At 39.3% G+C, this 15363-nt stretch overlaps 1 protein-coding gene across 1 annotated transcript in view; it reads left to right on the top strand.

The window, feature by feature from the left end:
* Window positions 1-15363, top strand: part of MAN1A2 (mannosidase alpha class 1A member 2) — a 106248-nt gene that overhangs the window by 51574 nt on the left and 39311 nt on the right. The window contains exons 5-7 of the mRNA XM_042031400.1: window positions 6413-6507; window positions 7937-8060; window positions 8476-8569. Of these exons, the coding sequence (XP_041887334.1) occupies window positions 6413-6507; window positions 7937-8060; window positions 8476-8569 (313 nt within the window). The remainder of the gene's footprint in view (window positions 1-6412; window positions 6508-7936; window positions 8061-8475; window positions 8570-15363) is intronic.

The following is a 15363-nucleotide window of genomic DNA, read 5'->3' as shown; positions in this document are numbered from 1 at the left end:
AGATGACTTTGTAATTACATCCATGAAAATTACTAGAAGCAAGTGTGTAAAGAGGGAGCTGTTTTTCCATTTCTTCGTAGCAGGATGGCCTCCACTTGCAGGGGGAAATGCCCTAGGAACACTGTAAAACCCAGGAGCCCCCAAACTTTACAGGGGCAAGGTGTGTTGGAAGTTAAGAGCTATTCATCTAGGAGCTTAGAGCTATTGATCTGGCATGCAGGCATCTTTTTCCTATGCAGTAAGACTTACATATAAACAGGCATCAAACCAGCAATGGTTATTAAGCTACTTCTGGTTTTCTTAGTTTGTTTTTTTTGGTGATAATGCAGCTTGATTTTCACCACGAGCCTTTATCTCCACTTATGCAGAGAGTCCTCTCTAAGAAGTTGAACTTTAAATGAGTGTTTAAGCTACCAAAAGGCAGCGAGGAGCTGACTGCTGCAGATTTGAACTCTGAAGGTAGAAAGGTAACTATTCTTGATTGGGCCAAGGAGTACCACATCGTTTCCTCAAGGGTGTGAGTCTGGAATTGCTGTCAAGTGCTCTGGTTTTTCAATTTATATTTAGTAATGAGATAGGTCTCCCTCATCATCTTCATCCTTAGTGTTCAAAGGAAATGTGTTCAGGATTTGATACCAATAGTAGTACTGATGGTGAACCCCAAGTACTGTATTTTTGTGAACTTGTGCAGTATATCTGTTTTGTCTGATGTTTTTTCAATGATCTGGGGCTATCAAAGCCTACAGAACCAGCCACGTTGCATGGTCATAGAGACTCGCTAGTTAATAACCATCAGATTAGAGAGAAGTCTGGCATTTATTACTTTTTAATAAGAATGATTCAAAGGCTGGTCTATGCACGTACATGAAAGAGGTTCCTTATTTGTAGAAAACATCTATCATTGCCCTCAGAGTTAGGAACAGAGGGCATTTGGTGCTGTTTGCCATTTATAGTGCTGGAAGGGAACACCTAACAGCAGTATTAGCATAATATAGTCTTCTGAGAGCTGCAGCTATGCATCTAGGCAGTCACGGGATACATCAATAAGACTTTTGAAGAATCATTGAAATCTTTCAGGCCTTTTCTGCTGAATGTTTTAAAGGCCTTGCTTGGATTAATAGGCTCAGGAGCAAGCTTTCATATTGTGGAGTGGGTGGCAGGTTTGATATGTTAAGCATCAATTTAATGGATGAAAATTATTCAGGCCCTCACAGCTGGTCTGCTGTACATACTAGTTTGTAAATACTGATTGCTGTTTTCATCTTAATGAGGGATCCACTTACCCGATTTGGGGTTTAGATTTTGCTTTTTCTGCCAATTTTCAGTCTCTTCCCTTCTAGCTGTAAACAGCTTGATTTGTTTTTGAAAGGGGGAAGAAATTCTTCCACTGCTTTATATTATTTACAGAAAGAAGTATTAGCCTAGTAAAGGCCATGTAAACTGATGGATTTAATGTGTTAGATTTTGCCATGTAAAATGGAAATACTTTTCCAAGTCTACAGTGGCTTCTAAAACTTTTCTGAAGAATGTCTGTCCGTATTTTGAGAGTGCACAAAACAGCTACCTTGGGATTAATACCCGTTTACCTAGAACAGTGCTTTTGCATCTTCAAAGCAGGATGTTTGCTACTGCTGTTACGGTGTCTTTGAGAAGATTCTGATCAGTTCTGTACTTGGAGCTTTGTGCTAGCAAAGAAACTTGGGGATAGATGGTCTCCATGATTCATGGAAGGTCCTTTGTGTGTCTACAGAGTAAATACCATACCTGAGAGGCAAAACATTTTCCTCTTACATGTACGGAATGTGCACAAGGCATCTCATTACTTGGGAACTGTGGTGGGTTGACCCTGGCTGCATGCAAGGTGCTCCCCAAAGCTGCTCTGTCACTCCCCTCCTCAGCTGGACAGGGGAGAGACAAAAAAAATGCAGTGAAAGACTCATGGGTCCAGGTAAGGACAGGGAGAGATCACTTGCTGAGTATTGTCATGGGCAAACCAGACCCGACTAGGGGTATTAACTGAAAATGAGAAATAAAAATTGAATCTTAAAACACCTTTCCCCTACCTCTCCCTTCTTCACAGGGTGAGTTTCACTCCCAATTTTCTCTACGTCCTCCCCCACAGCAGCGCAGGGGGACAGGGAATGGGGGTTGCAGTCAGTTCATCCCATGTTATCTCTGCCCCACCTTCCTCAGAGGGAGGACTCCTCACACTCCTCCCCTGCTCTAGGGTGGGGTCCTTCCCACAGGAGACTGCCCTTCACCAACTTCTCCCACGAGTCTTTCCCACAAGCCACAGTTCTTCACAAACTGCTCCAGTGGGTGTCCCCCATGGGGTCACCAGTCCCACCAGCAAGCCTGCTCCAGTATGGGCTTCTCTCCACAGAGCCACAGATCCTGCCAGGACCCTGCTCCAGTGTGGGCTTCCTACAGGGTCACAGCTTCCTTTGAGCATTCACCTGCTCTGCTATGGGGCTCTTCCACGGGCTGCAGGTGGATCTCTGCTCCCCCATGGACGTCCATGGGCTGCAGGGGCACATCCTGCCTCACCATGGGCTGCACCATGGGCTGCACCATGGGCTGTAGGGGAATCTCAGCTCTGGTGGCTGGAGCACCTCCGTTCCCTTGTGCACTGACCTTGGTGTCGGCAGGGTTGATTCTGTGACATTCTCACTCCTCTGGCTGCAGTTGCTGTTCTGTGGTTGGTTTTTTTTTACCCCTTTCTTAACCATATTTTCGCAGAGGCTCTACCACCACCACTCATGGGCTCAGCCTTGACCAGTGGTGGGTCTGTCTTGCAGCCAGCTGGCATTGGCTCAGCCAGGCATGGGGAAGCTTCTGGCAGCTTCTCACAGAAGCCACCCTTGTGGCCCTTCACTACCAAAACCTTGCCATGCAAATAAAATGCAGCAACATGGCTGGAAGAGTGGTAAGGCAGCTGAGTAATTCTCAGTTATTCTTCTGTTCCTTGGTAAAGTCAAATCATCTAAGTCTTTGTATGTATTGTACAGAGCATTTTTAAATGCTGTAGTGATGACTTTGCAGTAATCACAGTTATGCTGCATTAGTAGTTATTCTTATCACCAAGTTTTTCCTAATAACTAATTTACTTTCCCTTGGTCCATTTTGGTGTTATTTTCTGTTCTCCATGTCCATGGAAAAAATATTATTTCTTTTTACTTGTGTTAGCCTTTTATATACTGAAAAGTCATTATCTTCTCCTCTTTTGAACACCTTTTGTCTGGACTAAATAACTCCAATTCTTCTACGGTTTCCTAACGAGCTCTATTTTTAAGGCAGCCATTCATTTTTTGTTCTTTTCTGTTCTTCTTGCCTAGGTATTTTTTGAACTGTATTGCCTGTCAACAGGGAACTGCCAGGGCTGAAGTAGAATCTATGAGTTCAACCCATTTAAAAAAAAAATTAAAGTAAAAATATTACATGATAAGTAACAATGTTGTCTGATACCAGCACATTATTCATAAGCTAGAGCCTGAGGCTTTTGCTGTTGTTCTTATGGCAGGTTGGAACTTGCTAAACAAGGCACTTTAACGAGCTCAGCAGAGCTCTCTGGACACCTCTGCAGTTTCCCATAAAAGGCACCTCACTCACCACTGCTTGCTACATTTCTTTCTTTTCCCTCCCTCTCTCCAAGAGTACTCTTGTGGTCACTTGGCTCTGATAAAATCCTATGCAGCTGTCTCCCAGTTCTCACTCCAGCTTGCATAGGTATACACTGTGCCAAGCACTCAGTCGTTTTTTTATGCAGAAGTAGCAGCAAGATAGGACTGAGATGGCAGTAAGAGAAAGTAAAGGCATGCCTTCAACCAATTTTTTGTTTCCTTACATTCAGTTTTGGATGAGAGGGATATAGAGAGGGAATGTTGTACCTTCTGATGCTAGATCAGTGGTACTCAAGAGTCCTCAGCCCACTGGAGGTGACAGGAAAGTGCCTTTATCACAGCCAGTTTGGGCAGGTACTGCTAAGAACATGGTTGTCTGAATTAGCAGTTCCTGCTGGTGCTCTGATGCTGAAATGGCTCAGTGATTGCCTTGCTTTAACTGTCTTGCCTGGATTCGTGCACATTTAGATCAGCTCAACCTTTACTTCATACGCTCTAGCTAAAAACTCCTTCCCCACGTACCATACATTTCAAACTGATTAAAAGCTGGATAGCAATGTAAATAGTTAGCCATTAAGAATATTCTTTTAGCAAGGATGTTTCTAAGGATGTTCTTCCATTGAATATTCTCACCCTAATGTTTCAATATCTTTTCTTGATGAACAATATGATAGTGCATAGCAGAGGGTACAACATACGAAAGCTGAAGATAAACAAATTCATGTTACAAATGTCCAAACTGTTTACGATTTCACTGGAAGTCATCATTCTGTTCTTGATTAAGTGTTAAAGCTTGCCTGCAATGTAGAGGGAGTCCCTTCAGATGACTCCCAGTAGATAGTTCTGCTCTTGACCCATCTACTACTTAAAATTCTAGAAGTTCAACATGAATTTTTGATGCTTATTTATAGATGCAAATGAGGTAGTTCTTATGCAACTGGGCCAAGACTGAGCTTTCAGTTCTCTTAAGGTTTTCTTTTTTCCCAATTACCATAGATTTCACCTGTATTATACCTCTTCCTTATACTATGCCTCCCTGTTCTGACTTGGTCCTTTATTCAAGGTCAGAGTGTTGTATGAATTTTACTGCTAAATTTCTGCACGTTTTCTCAAAGACCATCTCTTGTTGGTTTCTTTGCTAAAAATCATTCAAGCCGTATTGCCTCTGTTACTTCACAATTCTATCAAATCATATCCTCAGGTATATTCTTTTTCAGTTTAGACATATCCCATCTTACAATTCATATGGAGAACTTCTGTAAAAGTTCTTTATCCTGGCTCATTGCTTTCAGATTCACCTCCATCTCTCCATACTCCACTGCATCAAATACAATTAGATGTCATCTTCAATATTTTCTTCTGGTTTATTTCATGTCTCACTAGTCATCTCCTCAAACATTAAGATATTGATTTTTTCCCACCTTCATATGAAAAATAAGGATGTTCTTGATTGCTTTTTTTTTCAGCTTGCTTCTCTAGTGAGCATCTCATCAGTTTCCTCCCATAGACTTTACAAATCCAACTCCTGTAGTCCTTCCTAAAGTTCTTACTCTTCTTGATTACAGAGTATTGGTCACGTAGCTGACGATAGAATTGTAGAATATCTCAAGTTAGAAGGACCTTTAAGGATTGTGGAATCCAACCCCAAGCTTCTCTCAGGACTACCTAAAACTGAACCATATGACTAAGAGCATCATCCACACGTTCCTTGAGCTGTGACCAGTCCCTTAGTGAAGAACATTTTCCCTATCTGAAATTGCCCGTATGCATCTTCATTTGATTTCCTCGTGTCCTGTTGCTGGTCACCAAAGAGAGGATGTTTCTATACTAAGTCCATGTTGCATAAGTTATTTTGGGACGGGGTAGCTCTTTTTGTAACTAGTTTGTATGGTGTTAAACTGGTGAATAATCTTATCTCCAGATTAAGGAGATACTTCTCCAGAAATGTAGTGAATACTGAGAGTGCATTAATTAAAAAGTATGCTAGCAACTAACTGGTACAAGCCAATTCATGCCATGGAGATATACCAAATACACCTTCTTTGGAAAACATGCTGCAGGTAGGCTTAGAAGGAACTTTATCCCAATTGCTTGTCTGTCTAATAGACTTTGGGCTCTCAATAAGGCTATTCCAGATTTATGTTCTAAAAGTAAGTAGAAATAACACTAGAAATGACAGAGATTTTGTCCTCTCAGTAATTTCTGTGAGGGATCAGACTAGAGAGGGAAGATTAACCCTGTAATTATTTTTCATGTTATTCATATTATTTTTCATGCATTATCGATGAAGGAAAAACTAGAGAAAACTGCGCATCTGGTTTTGCCTAGACAGTGTTCATAAAAGAATGGGAACTCTGTCTGCAGTAATCTCATTAAAAAGAGACTGGAAGTTTGTAAAAGTTAAAATACTTGGGTAGGAGAGTTGTGTCTTGGTTTTTAATGAGAAATATAAGGTATGATTTAAAGACTGTTTTAGAAAGCACTTGAAATTCCTAATACTGGTGGAGGGAGGTGGGAGGAGACCTGATATTCTTCTGTAATAGGAATCTAAGAACTATTGCTGGAGAGCTTAGAAGGAAAGAAATTAAAATGACAAGTTTTCTTTTCATGTTCAAATCTAACCAAAAGTTATAAAGTGAACAAGTGGCAAAAAATTATAAGTTAATATGTTTTTTACTATGTAAAGCTTTTTTAATACAAAGGGGTAGGTGGAGCAAGGAAATTTCAGTCTTTGTAATTCTTGGAGATAGATCAGACTTTGTAACTATTTGCAATTGATCCTACTATCTTAGGTTTTCAAGATCAAAGCAGTGCAACTGGCAGGAAAACTTCTTCCAGCCTTCAACACACCTACGGGTATACCATGGGCAATGGTGAATCTGAAAAGGTAATGAGTTTTCTTTTGTGAAGTGTGTTCCTCCCCCTCCCTCCAACTTAAAATTAGTAATAGCATACATCACTTTTTCTTAGTAGTGGAACTGTAGAAAATGCAGACAAATTGTCATTCCTGGCATGTTAATTTTGATAGAGTTCAGCACATTCTAACTCATTAACTGCAATAAATTTTGATCATGTTTTTTTTACTTCTGATTATGCAATAAGCATTCAACCTGCCATTGGACCACGCTGAGCGTATTATTCTGTGTGTTGCTTTAGAGCTTAATAATTGTTTCTTTAGTCATTACAAAATCTATTGAAAACCACAATTGTTTGCAGGGCATGGTTGAACTTACTGGGTTTTCTGTACTGTGTGAGCTGTATATTACCTTTAGAAGATTCCCAGCATTTGAGATGATGATGGGACTCTGAAGATACTGTGCATTTTACATTTTAGCTTAGGTATCAAGTCTGATGTGCTGAAGCCAACTATTGTGTGTGCAGATGGAGAGGTTCCTTTAGATGAATGCTCAGATCAGACTGAACTTCGATGGTCTGCATTACCTCATGGAAGACAACTGCCTTGTCTAATTTATTGCTTGCTCAGTGCTGGGATTTCCCTCAGATTTTGAGAGAGCTTTTTTAATGCAAGGCATTCTTTACATTTTTCACTATGTCCTTAAACAGTAGCTGATTTTGGATGTATATCTAGATTGTGTGTACACTTACTCATAACTGAAATATTTTATGAGAGGAAGTAAAATTAATCTTCAGAAATATGTAGTTAACTCCAGAAATTAGAAGACCCAATCCTGAAAGGTGATGAAAACTCCCAAATTAGAACAAACCAGAGGTAATTTAGGAGTTAGGACTTAGCAAGATGGTATCTCTTAGAGTGCAAAAGGTAGGAGGTATGTGGCACTTTCTGCTGATTCTTTAAGTGAGCCTGAGGAACTCATGTGTTGTGCCAACAGTAAACATCCTGTATTCCTATGTAGACACAAGATAGGGATGCACATCCCCCACAGATAAAGGGAAGACAGATCCCTTAAAGATCGGCGGGGTAAAGATTGACAGGACAAGGAAGCGAACGCTGCGACCTTCAGAACTTGTGTTATCTTGATTCTTGTCTTAGGAACATATGGTGAATAAAGAACAGCTGAGACTGAGCCCAGTGTTAAGTCATCAGATTTGTGTGACATCAAGGTATTATATTTTTTAATCGTAGGACTTCTTGCTGATGTGGTTATGGCGCCTTTTTTCCCAAAAGACCAACCAGTGAACCAATTGATCGATCAAATCACAACTCCTGTAATCTTAAGTGTGGGTTAAAGTGTTGTTGCTACTTGTCTGATTGGCTGTGGTAGTTGTGCTGTGTGCAGTAATTCTGAATTTTCTGTTGTTTTCTCCCCTTTTTTATGCATATTTTTGGAATTCAGTGGTGTTGGTCGAAACTGGGGCTGGGCTTCTGCTGGCAGTAGCATCCTCGCTGAGTTTGGTACTCTGCACATGGAATTTGTCCACCTCAGCTATTTGACAGGGGACCCTGTATATTACAACAAGGTGAGTCTCAAAAATGAGTATTTTTATCATGTTTTTCATCATAAATTGCATTAAAGGGGAAGTACTTTCTGTATTGAATTCTACTTCCCTTCTTGGTAGCAGGTAAATTTTTTCTTGCATGTATTTCTGTTACCAAATAGATATCTTTTTCAAGTAGAAATATATGACAACCCAGGTTTTCTTATTTGTTTCAGAATACATTTAAAAATCATAATTTTTAAGCATGTTTATATAAGCAGTCCTTTAAAACCAAAACTATGCAAATCTGAAGAAAGCCCTCAAGAGAGCTTGTGGTTCAGATTAATAAAATTTGCTACTAAAAATGAAAGGAAAATAAAAAAGATTTTAGATTTAACTATGTGCACAGGGCAGATGAATGTTGTTAGCGGTGAACCTGATTCTTGATTTAATTTAGGTCATGCACATTCGGAAGTTACTTCAAAAAATGGATCGTCCTAATGGACTTTATCCAAATTATTTGAATCCAAGAACAGGCCGGTGGGGTCAGCGTAAGTATTCTTATTTTATTAATTCCTAATTAGAAGTCTACTTCTTACTTTGTTGCTGAGTTGCAGATCAGAACGCTTATTCTGTAGGGCACAAACAGCGTTGCTTGAAAACACAGAACACAGAAGGATTGCTTGAACTTGAGATCTCCTGAAACAAATCTTTGCCTGTCGCTGTCTGAAGTCACAGAGCTCACATTTTAGGGTACTTCCTGAAAACAGCTTCTGATGCCTGTCATTATGTGTATCGGTCAATAAAATCTTAAGTAATAAAGAATAAGGCTGAAAGTATTTCCTCATTTTAATCCTGTTCCTGGTTTTGTTCTGCAAACCATCTGGTAAGTGGATTATTGTAGGGTGATGTGCATTGCTGTAAGTTAATGCATGTTTGTGGTGGTTAAATTGTGTTAGGCACTGACATCTACAAACATAATTCATCTACTTATTGGGACGTGAAATGGCATGATGAACCTCCTTATTGATGTGAAAAAAAAAAGCCTTGGAATGAAAAGAAAAAGCAGGTTTTGTTGCTGACAATGTAAGAGGAGAGATAAAACATCAAGAGCGAGACACAAACATGATTCCTTTCTTGAAGTGGTTCTTTCAAAAAAAGTCGAGTGGTTTTGTGCTTTGATAGTGATGGTGATAAAAGAGAATTTTTTTCTTCAAGATTTCTATTTCTTTTATAAATGCAGGTCTATTTAGGAAAAACAAGCAAGATGATCTATTTCTGTCCTGTTTGACATCATTGATAGGTTTTGGGGATTTCAGTGGCTGGCTCTAAATATCCAGGGGAACATGTTCTGGCTTGCAAACTGAGAATCTGCTTCTGACTTTGAATCTGATATGAGAGGGAGATGAATACAGCTGTCATTGCAGTCATTGTGAAATACTTGTCTAATCCCATCTTTAAAGCCAAAATTCTCTCCAAAGCATCTTATATCTTTGAGTGAATCATGACCCATCTGAGATGGGCAAATGGATTGATGGGACAAATTCTTCTGGTAAATTTAACAATGCATTCAGAAATAAGAAAATACGCAAATACAAATACTCAGGTGTTATTTATTCAAAAGGCAATTTTATATTGTTGCTTTGGAACAATTTTTTCTATTGATTTTTTTTTTTTGTATTCCTAACCATCTGCTTGTGCTGGTTTTATCAAAAGTAGTCTAATTTGACATATCACCAGCATTCTTTAGGGGCTGTTTCATAGAATCATGGAATGGCTTGGGTTGGAAGGAGCAGTAAAGATCGTCTAGTTCTGACCCTCCTGCTGTGGGCAGGGACACCTTCCACTGGATCAGGCTGCTCAAAGACTCTAATCCAGCCTTGAACACTTCCAGGGATGGGGCATACACAACTTCTCTGGGCAACCTGTTCCTCACTCACCCCACAGTAAAGAATTTCTTTCTAATACCTAATTTTAACCTAGTCTCTTTCAGTTTGAATCCATCTCCCCTTGTCCTGTCACCACAAGCCCTTGTAAAAAGTCCCTCTCCAGCTTTCTTCTAATAACAATGCACAGAATTAGTATCTCTTGGGAATAAAATACTTCTCATCACTAAAAATAAACATACAGTGAAAAGTTTAACTTTGCAGAAGTTTGGTGGAGCTCAAACATACTATTAAATGAATTTTGCAAGATAATACATTTGGGACTCAAGTTTAGGATTATAAACTGAGACTTAAGTTCTGAGGATAAAAAGAAATACAAATTTATAGAGCTTTTAATTTTTCTGTGCTGCTTATGAGTCATAAATTTATTTCCTGGAATTTGGTGGTTGGGATTTGGGGGGTTTTTTTGAGCAAATAACGTTCCAAATGCAGATTCAGATGTTCTGGTAGTATTTCTAGGATTTTCCCAGTGCAGCAATGTTGTGGCTTAGGATGGTAGTCTCCAATTTAGTTCCCCTAAAACCACACAGCCGCTCCCTCCACCTCCTCCTGCCTTCTGTTGGAAGCACAAAAAACAATGATCACTGGTTGAGATAAGAACAATTTGCTGGAAACAGCAATGAGATAAGAAACTGAACAATAACAGCAACAATATTAATAACAAAACATATAAGACAAAGAAACTATTTACATAGAAGACCTGTTCTTCCCAACCACTTTCTTCTCCATGACCAGAAAGGATGCCCTTCTCCTGAGAGAAGAGTCATTTTCCCTGTCCCTGGCAATGACCTGAGGTGGTATTGAATAACATTAGGGTCTGGCCATGTCCCCTCCCAGCTACTGTAAAAAATGAACCCTGTTCTGGCTACAACTAGGACAAACAAGCATTTGTAAATCTAATACTGATTTTGTGGGGACTAGATAGCAGGAATCCGTATTTCACTATTTCCTTTCACAAACCTGGGTGGAATGGTGAGAAAATGTCTCTGTTGTATCCCTGGTAGATCACTCTTCAGTCAATCTATTTGCAAAAATTTAAGAAGTTACAGTAAAGGAGCACGTGGTCTGAAACACTGGACAGATGAGATGGAATAGCTGAGGCTTAGGCAGGAATTTCTTTCTGCCTTGCAGAGATTGTGTTCTGCTACGTGTAAGTGAGTCGAGTGAGGATGATGCCTTCACACACAACATCCCAATTCACTAGAGGACTCGTGTCGAAGTCCCCTACACTGTTACTGGCTTGAGTCCCATGGTTGGTATTAAGGGCAGGCAAGGCTTTTATGTTCTTCTCAGAAGGTAATTTCAAAGAGCATTGTATTTGGCTTGTTATATACTTTTGTACTGGAAAGACTGAGACAATGGGAAGAGTATCAAAGCATAACTTTTCTTTTTTCAGCTTCTGGGAAGGCTGCCCTTCTCATCTTCGCTGTGACCTTTAGTTCGATGCATCTTATCTTGGACAAAGTACTTTCTGCAGATAGTTTCTGAGCATTATTTCAGAACACTTTATTAGCCTAGATACAAGTAACTCTTCACTCTGTCCTTTCTGGTGTTGCTTTTCTTTCTTTTTTTTCTTTCTTTCTTGCTTTCAACAATTTTTTCCCTCCTCAAACTTTTTTTGGTTCAATTCTAGTTAGGTTTTCTGTTAATCTGTACAGTATTCCCACTAAATCATGAGGGGTGTGAAATAGATAAAATAAACTGGCATAAATACATACCTAAATGCACTGCTGAAGAACTATGTGATATAGCTGCAATATAGCATCTTTCTAGTGGGGGGGTTTTTTTCTGTTTCTGTACCTTCCATTCTAGTGGTGAGTACCTTTATTCAAAGTAATAAAAACATCAGTGGTGATGTAAACTTAGCAGTCAGAGCAATTAATGCTATTAGTACCAGTTGATTCTTAGTATTTGACAAAATATATAGTAGAAGAATTCATTTAGGTCAAGTTTTCTCTGCAGGTATATTTTGTCTTTGCTTTTTAATTTTTTCTTTTTTAAAGAAAAAATGTACATTATTTGAATAGAAGAAGAATTGTACCCTTCTAGAAGTGTTGCTGTTTTGTTTAATTTTGTTCTAACAAGATGATAGGTAAACTTGAATATTTAAAGGAAATTCCTGTTGCAAGATCATGGAAGAAAAGAAAAGCATCGGTTTCTGTGGCTTTGGTGTGGCCCCATAGGGCTGTAAATTGGATCGATCTCTACTTGCAAAAAGAACCTTGTGGAAAATTCTTGATACCTTCTACCTTGATATTTGATAGGCTATATTGATACCTTCTCAGAGCTGTTTGCACAAGGAGCCTAGGCACACCCTAATTTTGTGGGGTTTAACCAAAGGTACATTTGGTTCAATGTACTTTTACGTTTACATTTGGTTCAATGTACCCCCCAGCCCTCTTTGCATATCCAGGGTTCTTAAATGGTGATGAGCTAGCTTTTGTAAAGGTCTTTCAAGCCTTTTGGGGGTCAGCAATTGTTATGGGGTTTTTCTGTGCCTCAGAATATTTCTGTCTTAGCCTCCATGAATGTTTGGCCATGTTGCTTTTTCTTGTCTGGTTTGCCTTGTTTAAATGTATGCTCAAAATGCTCTTCTTGGGTTAGGAGAAGGGGAGTGGTGTATGTGATATGCTGCAACCTTGTCGACATACTTCTGATGTGAGGATGCAGGGCCCAGTGAGTCATTTCTGCTGGGGTTTGATTTATCAGAGTGCAGGCCTTTTGATCTCAGTATAAATAGCACGTTCTGCGGTTTCACTGCTGGGAATGATGTGCTGGGGACACTGCCCTCAGACATGCAGACCATCTTCTTCACTTGTTCTTTTGCTGGAGCTTAGAAAGACAGGCTTTTTCATTTAAACCAGTCAATGTTTCTGTTACACATCCCTGAAAAGTTATAATCAGTGAAGTAACTTACCAGTCAATTAGTAATAATGATTTCATCAAGAAGGATGTGACCATTGCTTCCAGGTTCTTAACAAGTTGTAGAGATGAGTCAAATCATTATGTCGGTGTGACATTAATCTATAGCCATGTCTTTGAAGTAATTACAATTTAATTAATATGAATTTTCATTTGCATTTAATGCACTTGACATAGCCCTTGCAGAAGGATTCTGGTGACAGATTACTTCCTTTCTTTTTTTGCCTGCCTCAGGAGGCAGCAGCAGCCAGGGTCTGAAGCCACAGCAGGCAGGACTGAGCAGGGACTACTACTTCATCCCATCATTTCTTTCCTCTTGAATGCTGTAAACCCCAGTCCTAAAAACTACTGGGTGAATGGCTTACTGGTCATTGCTAAATCCCCATCCTTTCCAATCCAAGTGCTTTGTAATACAACTGGACACTTAACGCTGTGTAGCAGCAAAGGGGTTCATTATACCCAGGAGGAGGAAAATGATGGGTAAATATTTGGGTTTAAGCTTATAATGTGCAGGTATTATTACAGCATAGGGGTCATGACAGCTTTTGAATGGGTTCAGCTCAGGATTTGTCAGCTCACTGGGGCATTTCCTAGAAGGCAGAGCTATAATGCCCACAGGAATGTTGACAGATTCCATTTTTACTTATGGGCTAAGGTGATGGTCCAGTAGGAACAAGTTCTTTATGACAATTCTGCTTTGGGGTTTCAGTTTCTCTAAGACTGAAAGGAAAATAGCTGGCAGGAAGCATTTTCTAACCTCTCACATTAACCTTCAGTTGACTTTGTTAGCTTTTTGTTTACACATGGTGAGTGGTTGGTTTGGTGTGAGCATCAGAACTTCGAATTAGATTATTTTCAAAAGCAGTAACTGTACTTTCTAGAGAAGCCTCCTAAGCAGATACAACAGAAAGTTGATTAAAAGCAGGGATTTCAGAATTATGGAAATTGATTTGAACTGAAGGAAAGTGATTTCTTAAAAAATTAAAATATGTTGCGAAAATTTAATTTGCATTTGGAAACACGTTAGATCAGCATACCAACTAGAAGAGCAATAACAAAAGAAATGCCAAATCTGTATAGTATTGCAAAGTCAGGGCACGCCACTCATGTTTGCACATTTCTGTAAATTGGGCATTCTTCCTTTTTGCTTTCCAACACTGAGAATAAACTACTGAATTTCATCTGGTTCCAACATCTCTTGCAAATAATAATGTTACTGAAGGGGAACTCTAATTACTCTTGACTTCAAATCTCATTTCCTGCACCTGGGCTACGTATGGAGTTACCTGGATTGGTTACTAAGAGAGTTGTCAGTTTAACTAAAGTTGGGGTTTAGGCCAAATATGGCTTCCATATGCAAGAAAACAAGCAGAAATGTCATTCTGTGTTAATCTTATGTGTTTACTACACCTTAGTTTATTACACAGTAACAAGCTGCTGTGAAGTAAGCTAGCATGTGAATTTACAGTGCATGGGTGGAGCACCGCTATTAGGAATGTAGCAGCAGACACTGAATTTGTCACCACTAAATGCTGATGTGATGAACATTCAGGCTGCAGTCTATTCTCTGGTGCTTTATTCATGTCTCTTTACAGAAAACACGCCCCTCCATCAGACTTGCAAGTAGCCGAAGTTAAAAGCCTGGTGGGGGACACTCTGTCACCATCTTTACAAGGACTCACTGACAATGTGATACTGATCACGTGTAATATGAGTATTAAATGCACTAAATTTAAATGGTGTCTTCCAGGTCAAAGTGACAGCTTTCCTTTAAAGACAGTAAGAAGATTCACGCAGGTATTTAGCCTGTTACATGCACTACCTTAGCACCTTCTGGTGATGTTCTCACTTTCTTGCAGCGTCCTGCACAGAGTAGGTAGAGGCACAACCCAGGTGGCTGAATGGGAGGAACTTACATCCTCTGTTTCCCAGTTGCTTGTATTGGAGACTGGCCTTTAAATAAACCTAAGCAAATACCTTGTTGGATGTGCATATTGCATTTTCTTCAGGTGGTCTTTGATTTTCAACAATAATTGCTTAAGTTAAACCAAGCACTTTTGATTTTAAAATACTACTTGTAGAAGGCTTCTATGCATTTAATTTATTTGTGTTAGATTTACACTTCTTTTAAAATGGTGCAATTTTCAAACATGGAAAAAAAAAAAACCAAAATGATTTTAAATTACTGTCATTAAATCAGTGGAAATGCTGGGCAATTATTCCAGGTTTTTTATGCCTGCCCGTACAGCTGGTTTTAGGCTAATGCCCTTGGGCTGAGCTAAGTAATTAACCAAACTGCTTAATTTAAACTCTTGCAGGTAATAGACAAACCATGAGCAATACATCCTATCTATTTTCATTTGTGATGTGGTATTGTATCAAATACATAGCACCATCTGTCTATATTTACTTTTCAGAATTTAAAGGAAAAGTGAAAATTAATTTGTTGTAAATATATGTAACGCAGTTAAAGATGG

Source organism: Corvus kubaryi, unplaced genomic scaffold, assembly GCF_017639235.1.
Source record: "Corvus kubaryi isolate FWS band 111438036 unplaced genomic scaffold, C.kubaryi_AGA036_p1.0 37341, whole genome shotgun sequence".
Lineage (NCBI taxonomy): Eukaryota > Metazoa > Chordata > Aves > Passeriformes > Corvidae > Corvus > Corvus kubaryi.
Note: the sequence above shows the minus strand (reverse complement) of the source record. Positions and strands in the feature narration are given on the sequence as shown.